A 13,880-nucleotide genomic window follows, 5' to 3' on the forward strand; every position below is an offset into this window, starting at 1 on the left:
TTTTCAAAATGGAAGAAAACGAAGTAATACGTGCGAAGTAGCTACACATTTATTCACAGCTCTTAACCTACAGAATAATTCAGACAAGTGATTACATGCATCCAAAGCAATACTTGATAAATTTGTGCCCCAACCAGGCTAAATCACATTGATTGAGACAGTGTTATGTGCTTCTTATGTGGGATATTTATACATCCTGTACATAATTGTGCAGGTGTACAGGTTAATAACAGACTGCACATGCCCTTCTCTGCCGCTCACTGCCTGTGTCATTTTGTGCTGGTCAAATGTTTTTCAGGAGCTCTCTTTGTATTTTACATGTACCTTCCAGTTGAGTTGGCTGTAGTCCAGCAAAAACCTAAAAGGGGTTTTTATTGTGCCAGTATATTTTTGTAAGACATTTAAAAAAAAAAGGAAATGTTTTCAAGAGAGGGCAGCATGCCTGTTTTCCATCATTACAGGACTGGTGCTCCTTTGAGAAATTTGTTGTAATGCCTGTGCCTTCTCTTTTGAACTAGAGTAAACATTCTTTGTGTCCCATTCAAAAGGATTTTTTCCTCACCTACTGCTGAGATACTGGTTAAGAGTCTGTGTTGTAATAGGGCCCTACATCTCCATTATTGACAAGAAGTAGGACAAGTTACTGGGAGGCTTAGCTGAGGTCAATGACCAGTTGGGCAATGCCCTCCTATTGAAGAACACTGGCTGATGTCACAACATTTAGCGCAGTTCTCTGTCACGCGTTCTCTCTTCCCGGTATATTTTTTCTCTCTCGCCAACTGTGGTTGGCAGGGATTCTCGTGTTCACAGCCTGCTCACCCCCATTTAGCGGTTTTGGTATAGGGGACGCGACCTTGACCTAGGAGTGTCAGCGCTCGTAAGTGGGTCTCTGCATTGGTAGCTGAGGGGGTGGTAGCGCCTGTTGTTCCCCCGGAAAGGGCTGCCTCAAGACAGAGCACTCAGGTTACTGGATGAAGGAATATCGCATTCCTTTTCGAAATGCTATAGGTTTGATTTTGATTTAATGTTTGACACCTGGCTGAAAGGACCATTGTCTTTGAAATCCTATTGACATACATGTACCAACCAGGATCGAAATTGAAAAAAAAACTTAAGGGGAGTTCTTTGATTCAAAGTTCGGGTACTGAATTTTTAAAAGTTTGGTTTAAAGTTTCTGAAATGTTTCAAACACTTTTAAAATATTGAAGAATTGGTAATAACTGTCATTGGTCATGACATTATGTAGCCTACATAATTCAGTAGTCTTGATTTTCCATCACGGCTGTTCCTTCTGCCTTCCTTAATTAACCACTCTCGTAACTTCCGTAGCCTGACCATTTCAGGTCTCAAGATGTCTTCAGTGTGCAACATAAAGGATGGAGGAATTTACAACTCCAAGTGACACCACTGCCTAAGGAATATATGTACATGTTGGGCTTGTAAGAGGACCATTTTTCCCAACTCTTGACACTTAGTATGTGATGGCTCTTTGCACTCTCTTTGTACATGCTCATTATTCATGTTGCCTCCAAGTGACGTGAACCTCCTTTTTGAATGAGGGGACAGTGTTGTTGATTCCCAACTTCTCTTGCTGTTGTCTATTGCAACCCCGACGTAACGTCCCTGCACTTTACCTTTTCAGCACAAGTGTACTGTCATGCACCGCCTTTTTCAAACACTCAACGTTTTCATGCCACATCATATTGCTGTACCTTTTTGAAGTTATGAATAATACCCCTGAGGCATGAACAGGATTTACATCTGCTGCAAAATTCCATCTCTTGAAAAGGCTCGTTGAACCTTTCAAGTGTTTTTCTTTGCAGTTCTATCAAGTGAACAGTCAAAACTTGATGTAAGATATTTGAATTTCTGAAAAGATCAACCCATACCAGTCGTCCATAGAAATTTATAAAAAAAAGACAAACACTCATACATAGTGACTTTATAAGTCGTTCAGTGTGCAGATTAAAATGTCGCTTTTTCGGAACTGTTATTTTTTCCTTGAGACAAATGCAAACCTATCCTTTTGTCTGCACAAAAAAAACCAGCATCTCTTTGATGCCAAAGACACGTTACACTGAATCCAGTAACTTAATTCACAACTTCACATACATGTACATGTGCATGCATTACAACAGGAATTTCAAATAAAGCCTTCACAGTTATTACACAACAGCAGATCAGGGTTTCATCCACCTAAATTGAAGAAATCTAAAAAAAAAAGTGCCCCATTTATATCTTTGAAAGCACCTTGGTGTCACCTTCATCTACAACGGGAAAGATATATGTGTAGATTTGACTCTGGTCAGTGAAGGGCAGTGTTAAATCTTTTTGATGTTTGACATGTATAAAGCGATGCATATTTAATGCACTGCTTTGTTATTCAAACTGTTTTCAGTGTATCCGTTTTTCCTGTTACAAGTAGCACATACTATTTTCTTTTTCAGAATTTCTATGTCTGTGTGAATTTGACAACGATCTGAGAGATGCACATTTTGTAAACACCATCGATGGTATATGCCTAGCGCATCACTGTGGACATAAAACATTTTGTTTCATTAGTTCCAGTGTGTGTGGATGTAACCATGTAACTAGGTCAGTGAGGCAAATCTTTAGGTCTTGCCCATGATTTAGAATCATGTATGCTGGGGCACCCCCTGAGGCAGCCTGGTTCGTATTACCCTCACACTCAGTGGCTGGCTCGGGCCTGACCCCTTGTTGTTTTCCCAACCAATCCAGGGCAACCCGACACCTCCCCTGCGGCTGGAATGGTATGACCTTTTGAAGGCTTGAAAGTGAAGGAGGGGAGCTCCGGGTATGGAGACTTTGGATCGTATGTCAATTAAATTTCAAGTTATGGTATTGATAAAAATCGATTGGCATGATTGCTTTTCAGTGTTGTTATTTTCTCCTCTGTATGGCAGGGGGTAGGATATCCTTCAGTTTGTCCTACATTCCTACCCTCCCCGCTTGCCCAAATGGATCGGTCCTATTAATTTCTGATGTTGACTTGACTTTGAAAAATACTACAAAAAAATGAGAAAACTGAAATAAGAATTTTCAGCCATAAAATCAAGCACAGCTTGCCATGTGTACATCTTGTCCTGTGAATTACAATTGTATCCCTGAACTTGACCAACAAAATGAATGCCTCCCTCTAAGGAGAATGAACAAGCCATGCGCCCTTGCTGACATGTTGCCTTCCCCGATGTAGCAATGGAATAGCCCATAACTATGAACTTTTTTCACATAGGTCTTAGTCTGCTTGGAGCGTTTTGGGGCTGTTTGCAATATGTGTGCGGGCTTGTGTATGTGTGTGTTATTGGTCGGTAGGTCGTCCCTTGTGCCATGTGTAGCAATGGGCACTTTCCCGCTATGAGTGAATGCAGGCATGAAATGTATCCAATGTCTTTGAACATGCGTGTGTGTGCGCCCAATCACCCGTGCCGAGCCGACTAATACTGCCAAATCCCACATCGACAAGTACAGATCGGCCTTGGGTGCCTGCATCTTGCTTGCGCACACGAGCCAGTTTGGAAATAACTTTGGATGAATCAATTGCCAAGTGGGGAGACGCTGCGTCTCGGATCGCTTTGGGGGGGCTGGCCGGGTTAGGTGCACCAGAGAGTGGAGATGCTATCAGCAGCGTCATCCTGAGACATCTTCTCATCCTGCCTCCCTTCCCAGAGGAGGGGCAAAAGGAGAGAGGCGCAGAGTATCGAGTGAATTGTGATGCTCGATGGATCAATCGGAAATAGGAAACTTGTGATGTTACAAGGACCGGGTCAGTGCCTCCTGCTCTCGTTTCTTGGTCTCTTCATTACGGAGTTGAGTGCTGCAGCCGAGGAGAGACCCGTCCCCCGACCTCCATAGCGACTGCCAAGACGAGGATAATCGTCACCCAGCTGGCTCCCTGCTTCAACCTGGCCGTTTCCCAGACCCCAGAGCAGTGGGACCCATCGTCTTTATTGGACCCTCACACCTCTTGTGACTCTCTCGGCCCAAACTGCAGGTGACAACAACATGGGGCAGCAAGCTAACTCCAGAATCACAAGTGCGGGTATGTATTCAAGCATATTTAAAAAAAAAACAACACTGGATTTGGACACATGCCCAAGGCTCAATGTGTGCCCTCCAGAGACACATGTTGCCCCCATGCCATTCTTTATTCTAGTAAGATGAAACTGCCCTGACTACACAGTGAATCTAAAGTGTTGAAACCGTAGAGCAAGGACCCTCTATGTTGAAACCAAGAACTGTGTCAAATGAATGACAACCACTGGACACGTCACAGTTAAATTGTTTAAGGTTACTGATAGTCAGAATTCAGCACCACCTGTTCTGAGATTTCTCAGTTTTGTAGTTTTGTGTCACGAATTGTCTTGATCAAGAAACAGTATTTTCTCATCCATGGTTCTCTTTGTACAGGAGAATTAGCCCACAGGACCTGTATATAATGCTTACAAAATTGTTATAATTTGTTTGACTTCAATCCTAAAAAGTATTCTATCCGATATTTAACTTAGTACTCAACCATCTTGAAGTAAAAATTCTCCATAAGGTAGTGGCCAATTTGGAATTCTCACAGCAGAACAAACTCCCTTGTCGACAAAGAAACTGATACATTAAGCTAGATTGTGGCTTCAATCAGACATTACACCGGTTGATTTAACTTGTTTTCAAGATCTGTGAAAGTGAGGGGACCCAAGTGAGCTGTAGAAACAAAGTACATGCTGGGACCATTGTAGACAAGATACATGTATACCCAAACTCCAGTCTTGTCACTTGTGTGCATAATTGAAATCCCGCAAAGTGGCATTTAATCTGTAATGCCTCAATGAACACAGCAATTTTTCAGTAAATAAGACCTCAATCAAGGATGCAAGTATTTTTGATAGTTCTTGAAATTTGGTTTCTTTTTTCGTTTTCGTTTTTTGGCCTACAAGTTGAAAAACATTTAAAACTTGATTGATTGATGATGACAGAGACCTGACGTGCAAGCCTCAGCACTGGTCTGTGCTGGCCAGCGCTGAATGCGCATGCTGCCCTTGAATCTTAAATGTATTGGTCTGTCATACAAAAGATTCCAGAGTTGGATGAACATGTATATGTACACGTACATGGTGTTTGGCGGTGGGATTTGGTGAACATGACTTAGCAAAACTTGTGTATTAGACCAGTTGTGACTGGAGACAGAAACATGCAGAATAACGGCAGAGGTTTGTTCGGTTTCAAACCCGAGTTTCCTTCCAGCACACTGTGGGAACATACCCACCAGGCCTACGTGTAGTCTCCTCTATTCTCCATTTCAACCTCTGTTGAAGCCTACATCAGTTGAGTTCCAGTGGAGCATGAGTGTCACTAGTTTGGCTCTGACCTCGACCGACATGGTTTACCACTCCCCCCCACCCCCTGAAATTTCAGCATGGATCCCAGAAATACGGTTACGCCTAAGTCTTTCTTTTATTTAATCTATGTCAAGAGTTGTTAAACCTCATCTTAACCAAGCAGAGGTTGCATCAGTCTTTGTAAAAACCGCCTCGTCCAATGAAATGTTGCATGTGAGAACTGAACTGAAAGAGTCTTTGGTTGGATATGGGATTTCGGATGGCATGAAAGGATTTTTCTTTAAACACAAATCAATTTTTATCTTTTTTTTAGGCCGTGAGGATAAGGGTAAATGTGCATCTTTTTCCTTTTTGATAAAGGATTTCATTTCTATTCTCCAGCTGCCCTGAGGAGTAACACAAATTTGTCGACACAGACACCTGTGACAAAATATGACAAGTTTTTGTAGAGTTGTGTGGTCTACCAGAAAGCTTTTCCTGCAAAATCACTAGTCCTTTTGTTACATACTGGTTGAGATAATTGGCCAATAAGGAGGTGTGGCCGCTCAGATTCAGTCAGTGCATTGTGAACAAAGATCACCGCTGCAACAAATGAAGTGAAACTTGTTACAACCTTGGCTCATCCATTTTGTGAACAGCGACGCTTCTCAGGCACGGCGGGAGCAGTGCCTAGAGCGAGATTGCGCTCCACACATTTCACATTGAGCAAGTTGAAGTGAGGATGATTCATGACACATCTTACACCTGTGCAGCATGTGCACTAATTTTGTAAAGTACGAATGAGCACTTCATAAATGCCGGTCGCCAAACCTCACAGGGTTCCCTGCTCTCTGCTCGTGTGACTGTCGAGGTGCTGGGACATTGTCAGCGTTTAGCCTGGTGGTTATCAAGGTCACATCAACCATCATATGCCAAATGTCAAGCACTTCAGACAAATTAAGTGTTGTTGTCATCAGTAGTAGTTCTTGAATGAACAAGGAAGTTGTACTATTTATTGCCAATGTTGAGTGTTGTCACACTCTTAAAGATGACTATGATGATTTTGATTCGCCACGTCCAAAATCTCCTCCTATGAAAATCCATTCATTCTCTCTCCACTTTGCTTATAAATTTGCTCAAATCCTTCTTCAGAGGCCATTCTGAGATTGACAGTTCCAGCTCTGATTCTCATATTTATCCACACATGTGTTACAAAATGCACTAATTTGACTGTGGCTTTCAAGCCTTTCCTGCCCAGTAATTCCCTTGTAGCCAGCCGCCAGGCATGCAGACTCATCTTGGTCGGTTCTGATGCTATTGAAACGAAAATTACCCAATTAGGGCCTTGCCCTATCAAAACATTTTCACCAATTTTCGGCTGTAAATTCAATAACAGCTCTCATGCCAAGTACACGTCCACGCCAGCAAGTGTTTGATAGTGGTGGTATTTCATTTGGATTCTGTTCACCAACTCACTGGTTGGGACAGTAAATTGTGAAATTGGCCCTAGCGATTAACTAGGGAAAGCAAATTTACAGCCCTTTCCTTTCACAATTGACCTAGTTCTAGGAAGGGTCGGCTCTCTGGAGGGATTGCGGCCTGGCCCGCCGAGACTCGGTAAATCTAAGACTTCCATTGGGGATGCTGTTGATGTCTGTGGTCCCACGCCCGACCTTATACTCTGACTGTTTGGTTTATATGCTGTGGATCACAACAGTGCACTCTAGTGAAAGCACCAGACTAAACTAGGGTGGTTTGAGTAGTAAGAGGACACACTGGTTTTGGAGAGGTAACTCAAGAAGCTGGAAGATACAAGGACACCACAAGGCCTCCCTTCCCAATAAAAGAAGTCAAAGAAGTAGTTTGTTAAGTAAGTTTGTGTGCAGTGTCCCAGAAGCCTGAAATGAGAAACTGAAATGTAGAGATATCAGCAAGTCATGTGTTGACTATATTTTCCCATAGTTAGATTGAAAGAATTACATCGAGTAGAATATCATATTAATTTGAATTATCAGCCTCTTCTTTTGTCAAATGGAAAACTGAGCCATCAGGTAATGTCCATTAGGTTATGTAGAGTACAGGGTCATCCCAAGCCAACATTTGCTTTGGAATGCCCAGTGTACTTGTCGAGTGCATCAAACACCCACTGTAATTCCCCCCCCCCCTTTCATTCTGGAAAATTCAATCTCTGCTATTGGGTGTACCACAGTAGTTTGACCTCACGGCTATCCACCCTGCAACGCGACAGCAGTGGGCTTGTTGAATGTCTAGCTATAGAACCACATTCTCTACCTTAGCCTCAATACCAACTTGTCTGTATCGTGTGTATAGGCCTACGTCAGAAGTGACCCACCGGCGACCCCCACGCCTTGTGTAGAATTTGACCCCTGACCCCCTGGTGATATGCAAATGAGTCTGTTGGATGTTGTTGGCAGGCTGCCTGAGGCGCAGGTCTATTTTTTTTTTTTTTTTTTTTTTTTTGGTCCCTTTCTTGGTCTTTCTTTCCCCTGGACTTTCTTTCTCTTTTCCCCCTCATCTCCTTCAGCGTGCCACGGTGATGTTTGTCTAGGGTGGTCGATCTGGCTAGTGTGTTAGTAGGTTAGCTGGCTTAGTGAATGGCCAGACAAGGCTTTGTGCGGCGAGAGCCAGCAGTCCCCGAATGAAAACAGCACTGATTCTTTTGCGTTATCCCACTAGTCTGTTGAGTTTTCAGCCCTGGAGTTCTCCTGTGGGTATTCATGTTGACTGTGCCAATAGTTTTTTTTTTTTTTTTTTTTTGAAAGGGAAATTTTACGGGACCACTTCATAGGTTTTGATTAGTGCTTGGAGTGCTGCTTTTTTTTTCCCATGGTGGACAATTTTTTAGGCAGGATTAATGCAGTCCAAATAACAAAAACAGAACTGTCCCTTTCTTTTTTGTGTAGGAGGAAATCTCAAAGTCTCATCTGTAACAGGTGTAAACCAGAGAGAATTGTGATTGAAAACGAAAAGAGTGGTTTTCCTGTATTTGTTCACATTCGTATTCCATCAAAACTTTTTTTTTTCATCAGTTCCACTTGTTGATCACTGAAGAGGTACATGCACACACACACGTAGTTGTCTTTAACATTCAGTGATTAATCAAACAGTGAGCATCTGTGAAGATTCAATATTGAACCATATACATGTGAAGGATTAAACACGGAGATCGCTTGTATTTATCAAACTGTTCTGCAGAAATATAAAATGTAAATGGTTTGAACTCATTAAAAATTTATAAAGTTATTTAAAATTTCAATTCTTTAAAAATGCCCCTTTTTTAATCATGAAAGATTGCTGCTTTCTTACAGTAGTTATTCTCGGAAGACTTTTTTAAAGTCAGGTGTCAGATCAAATATGCAAGAATTTGAGAGAGACTTTCAATTTTTTTTGGGGGGGGGAGAATGATTTAAAAACAGTATTTGTGAAAACAAAACAGCTGGAGGCCATTGTAATTGATGTATACGTGGATTTCCACCTCCCAGTTCGTAACTGACCTTCAAGGTACGCTGTCCCAGCCTCAATCTACATGTAGCTTCCCTCCAGGGCATAAACTGGTATCGATACTGCCGAAAACCCTACTTTTTTTCCTGTCCCCTTCTTCGGATTCGGAGGGGGATGTTTTTGTCGGCAGGGCCGGCAAACACTGGGGGGCATGGAGGGAATTACTTTCCTGACAGACAGCATCCGCTGTCAGAGCTGAGAAGTTGCAGGGATAGATTTAATTTGTCTTCAAAAGAAATTTTAAAAAACGCAGGATCAGACCAGAAATCTGAAGAGCAAGAACAAAACACAGACATTGCTTACTTCATCACAGTGCATTTTGATTGCACCATTGGGAGGGGATGGTAAAAATCACACCTGTGTGATGTAGTCAAAAGGACAGTGGCCATAGAAAGGAAACAGAAACGTTACCACTGCTGTCTACCAACAAGTTAGTGTTTTGTTTCAGTTACTGTGAACTGACGGAGGAAGCGTAAGAATGATACATTCAACACCATAGGAACAGTTGCATATATTGTTATGTCTGGGATAATCTGGTAAAAAGTTTATTTTTTCATTGTGTTATTGGGTCAGAAATGATACTAACCTCATACGAGGCATTAATCCCCCCCCCCGGAAATCAATGTTACCAGTATCAAACGACATAACTTAAAGTAGGTAAACTCAAATACATTAGAAATGGGTGCTCTTAATGTTATCCATGGCACGGTGGGCAAGGGCTTATAATGGAATCATGCATGATGAAGGGCTTTCCGTTGCTTCTCCCCTTCCTCTGTGAATTAAAGCAATCTTTCTATCACTGATCCAAAGTTAATTGTCTTTGATAATAAAGAGTCCAGGCAGCAGTGAGAAATGATGGTAGTGTAAGATTGCTGTGCTTTCATGGGGGGAAACAAAAAAGATCAGAGGCCGTAAAGAGCGTGTGTCAGGGCCAGCGAACAGGCGGCCATTGTCCCTCGGCCTTTTATAGCCAGGTAATAAAGCGAAACTGACAAGGAGAGAGCCGGGTATGGCTGTGCCCGTCACTTGCTACATCCGGCAGTTTGGACATGGCTCTGTGTGGCTTTTGAGTTGGAAAAAAGGGTGCGGAAATCTTGTGGATGCTCTCAACCTACCTTCCTCTTCACTACCCACCTATGAACGAGGGGAAAAAAGAACTTTGGATGGCAGAACTCCAATGGCGCGGTATTACGCCATGGGCAATTTGATTGTAAAAAGCTGAAAGCTGGAGCCAGGGGATGGGAATCACTGCTAATTTCTGTTGACGCCAAGGATAAAAGTACAGAGTGAGAAAGTTCATAAGAGGGGTGTTATAAGGAATTTCCACACTTTTCCGAGGTCTCTTCATTTTCTTGTCGGCTTTCAGTGGCTGTCCATTTTCTGGTCCTCATGAGGGGATCTAACTCATTAGATATTTTTAAGTCATAGTCTCCCTTTGTTTTCCGTCGCATTAGGGATTTTGCCTGGTTTAATATTGCATGAGGTTGGCCGTATGTCATGCCTTGCTTTTGCATAATGCTCACTCCTGATTCCATCTCATTTATCATGTGATGTAATAGAATCCTCATTTTTCTTTTAAGAAAAACTGTGATTAATCCTTGGTCTCATTTCCACTAAATTGCACTTTTAACCTGCACCAGTAATGTAGTGCCTCAACCTATGGAATGAACAGTGCAATATCTCTCACCATTGAAAAATTCTTCCTGATTTGTGACAGTTGATGAAGTTATCATTTGACAGAAGAACAACTACTTACGATTGCAGCATAACAGCACTTTACTCCCCCCCCCATCTCCATGTCATTAAACTTATTGGCAATTTTCCGGCTTTCCACGAACTTTGGCTGATCAGTGGTACACGTAAGGATCACTTACTATTACTGAGATACCGGAACAGTTGCTGTCAGTGCGTCAGAGCATACTAACTTCCTGGAGTCATTTGTCAGGATTGCTTGTCGGCTTGACAGTGGGTTGAAGTCCGGTATCCAGTTGTGTGGAAGCCTTCGTAGGCTGTCCTTTGTCCTTTTTTTTTCCCCTTTTCCAGATAAACCAATGTATTGTCTGTACAGAGTACTTTCTTTAGGTGCCAAGTTCAACATGTGTTGCACTATTAAAAGCCCAGAGTAGCAGGTGTCTTGTGTTTGTGGGGACATTCCATGTCCACAGAGCATCTGTACATGTACTTCGATGTCGGAAGGTGGAGGGTTCAACTCCAACCTCTGGTTTTATCTTAGAATTCCCTTAGCCGAATAATCTTGCTAGCAGTACTTTGGCTTACTTATATACTTTGGCTTTGCCACCCATGAGTAGGAAGTGATTTCATGAATAAGAAATCCCTTGATGTAGTGCAGATGTTAAATGTTGCTCAGGGAAGTATCAGTACTGGAAAGGCACAGTGTCAGAATGTTGGATTGGTGCAGATTTTGCCAGAACGGATTTGTTTTACAGTGCCTGTCATGTCTGCCAACAGTTATTCAGTCACCTCAGGAAACCAACAACAGGGATCTCGGTTTCCTTTTTTGTGCTGTGTACAAAAGATTGCTATTTAAACACTTCGCTAGAGTGATGGAAGTGTCATATAACTATATGAACACATACATTGTAGGCGTATGTACATGTACAATATACATATATACGGTGGAACACTGCGATAACGAACACAATGGGGTCCACGCGAAATGTTCGGTACAGCGGTCATTCAGTATAGCGAAATTTACCTCCGAACGTTTTGTTGCCATGTTGAATTACGCCCTCTCTTGTCTAACTGAAGTGCACCCTCTTGTGGTACTATGGTTCACTTTTTCTGTGATGTTTTGCCGTTGCATTCCATTTGTGGTTTCTGAAATGTATTTGTTAAAACTGTTTTTGTTTTTATTAAATCTTGAGTTACAAAATTAATTTCAAGTTTATCCTAAACGTTGTGAAGCTACCACTCAGGATCAATCTCTGATGCATGCTGTGTGGCGAATCTCGGTGGCTTGTGTATCAGCGGCGCCCTCTTTAGACCAATGTTAGTGCATTGCCACAGTGCGTGTGGGTTTTTCTTCCGCACCCGATCATAGGGAGTCGCAAAACCAGTGTCCATTCAATACCGTCATGCGTGAAGGTTGACAGCTTTCACTGAGATCTGTTTCTATTACGTTTTGGTTTTCTTGAGATTTTTAATGTGGCAACTTGATATTGAACTGAAGACTTACACTAATGTACAATGTGTTCCACAATCCTTTTTCTGTTCTGTGCCCCTTCGTCTGTTGCTTTTCACAAAATAATGAACAAAAAAAGTGTGTAATTAAAATTGTTTATTATTGTGATAGTTCGCTATATAGAATGACAGATACACGGTAATTGAAGTGCGCTGCATGTTTAAACAACTCCAAGCTCGCTTTGATGCCATCAAACAGCGCATTTTTCAGTCTTCCTTCCACTTCTTCAGGGTCAAACAGAGCACGGATTACAGTCTGGCAAATGGTGGCTTGTTAGCCTTGAACTTCAGGAGAAAGAGGCAGACGGTCCCCAGGGTCTGAGTTGGAGAAACCTTTCCCTTGTAAATAACCCTCAGTATTTGTACAGATAGCCAGGACTGATTGACTTGGCCCATTCCAGAAGCAGACTTGTATATGGGAGTGCAGACGGCCAGAGTTCTCCTTGGCAGGAGAACCCCTATAGGACCCCTACACGATTCCCCTACAGGGATCTTGCCATGTTGCGTTTTCTTTCATTTCTTGTTTTTGGCTTGTGGGCAGAATCAGAGTATTTGCTAAACAGAAAGATTTCCAACTAGAACACTCGGCCGTTCATTTATAATGCAAGGGAGGAATCTATCTTGCTATGAGCTTGGTGAGACCCGTCTCACTGAGATGCAACTGTGTTAGAGGTGGGGAGAGATTTGATGTGGACATTGGACAAGCATCATCGCTGCTCTGTCAAGCTGTCAAATTTCACAGATCGTTATTAAACCTCGTTCCAAAGTACAGAGACCCCAATGATTCCCCCCCTCCCTTTTTTTTTGACAAACACCGCTGTTTTAAATGCCTTACTGTTGATACAACAATCAAAATGTGTGATTCATCTCTCTGTTTGGTGAAATGAAAAGCGATGGCTTAAAGGCTGTGTTGCTGGAATATCCAAGATTTGATTAATGGACAATTGCATACCCCCATGAATAATGAACAGTCATGCCCCACACAACTGTGAGACGACAGCACTCTGCTTCTCAATAGCTTCAATCTGTATTCTTCCTTCCCCCCCCCCCGAAAAATTATGTCAGCTGTGCTCTTGGTGCATCTGGCGTTTTCTTTTTGCTTGGGTACACATTACGACATTGTCCATGTCTGGTGGCCTGTTTGAAAAGTCCGAAACATCAGCTTGCTTTTTTTTTGTTGTAAGTTTGGTACCACGTATTGTATTGCGGCAGCCCAAGGGAATTTTTGGAGTACAAAAACCAAACCTGATGGCCCAGAGTTGTCACATGCACGATTATGCGCGCCACAACCAAAAAAAAAATAATAATAATTGAAAAGGAGAGAGAGAAGATGTGTGCATCTGGTTCTGGTGGATCCTGCTCTGAGCGTGGGTTGCCTGCACTTTGGAGACAAGTTGCTGGCGTTAAAATGAACTCTTTGTAGCCTTGGCGGCTTCAATTAATCAAGAGAGGATTGTCGGTTGATTTCAATAATTGATCACATTCGGAACAGGAAGAAAAAAAGAACAGACAGTCCCATGAATGCGACACTCCTCACTTATGCACGCCTACCTTCCCTTTTCATTTTTAAAACATTTATGCAATTCTGCCGTCCGCCTCACAATTGCGAACACACTCATCTGTGATTCTCCATTACTGTTATACTTCCCTTGTAATCAGTGGATCAGTGCCATTCACTTTTCATATCAGCGCACGCCACGATTTTATGCATCTTGCAAATGCTGGAGGGAAACTGGCTTTTGCTCTGTTCTTAGCGAGTGATTGTACTCTGCAGCATGCTTGCTTGTCGCCACTCACGTCTGTTGTTTAAAGGTCCATACAGTGCACGTT

The 13,880-nt window shown here is 42.4% G+C and overlaps 1 protein-coding gene across 8 annotated transcripts in view; it reads left to right on the forward strand.

The window, feature by feature from the left end:
- LOC110990097 (oxysterols receptor LXR-alpha-like) overlaps window positions 1-13,880 on the forward strand; it is a 134,160-nt gene that overhangs the window by 92,496 nt on the left and 27,784 nt on the right. The window contains exon 1 of one of the 8 annotated variants that reach the window (XM_022254968.2): window positions 3,266-4,060. The exons of the other annotated variants lie outside the window; for them this stretch is intronic. Within the exon in view, the coding sequence (XP_022110660.2) occupies window positions 4,024-4,060 (37 nt within the window). The 5' untranslated portion in view covers window positions 3,266-4,023. Of the gene's footprint in view, window positions 1-3,265; window positions 4,061-13,880 lie in introns of those variants that run through there. 8 annotated transcript variants of the gene reach the window in all.

The sequence above is a fragment of the Acanthaster planci genome, linkage group LG03, assembly GCF_054643075.1.
Source record: "Acanthaster planci isolate LZ-2023a linkage group LG03, COTS_SCS, whole genome shotgun sequence".
In the NCBI taxonomy this organism is placed as follows: domain Eukaryota; kingdom Metazoa; phylum Echinodermata; class Asteroidea; order Valvatida; family Acanthasteridae; genus Acanthaster; species Acanthaster planci.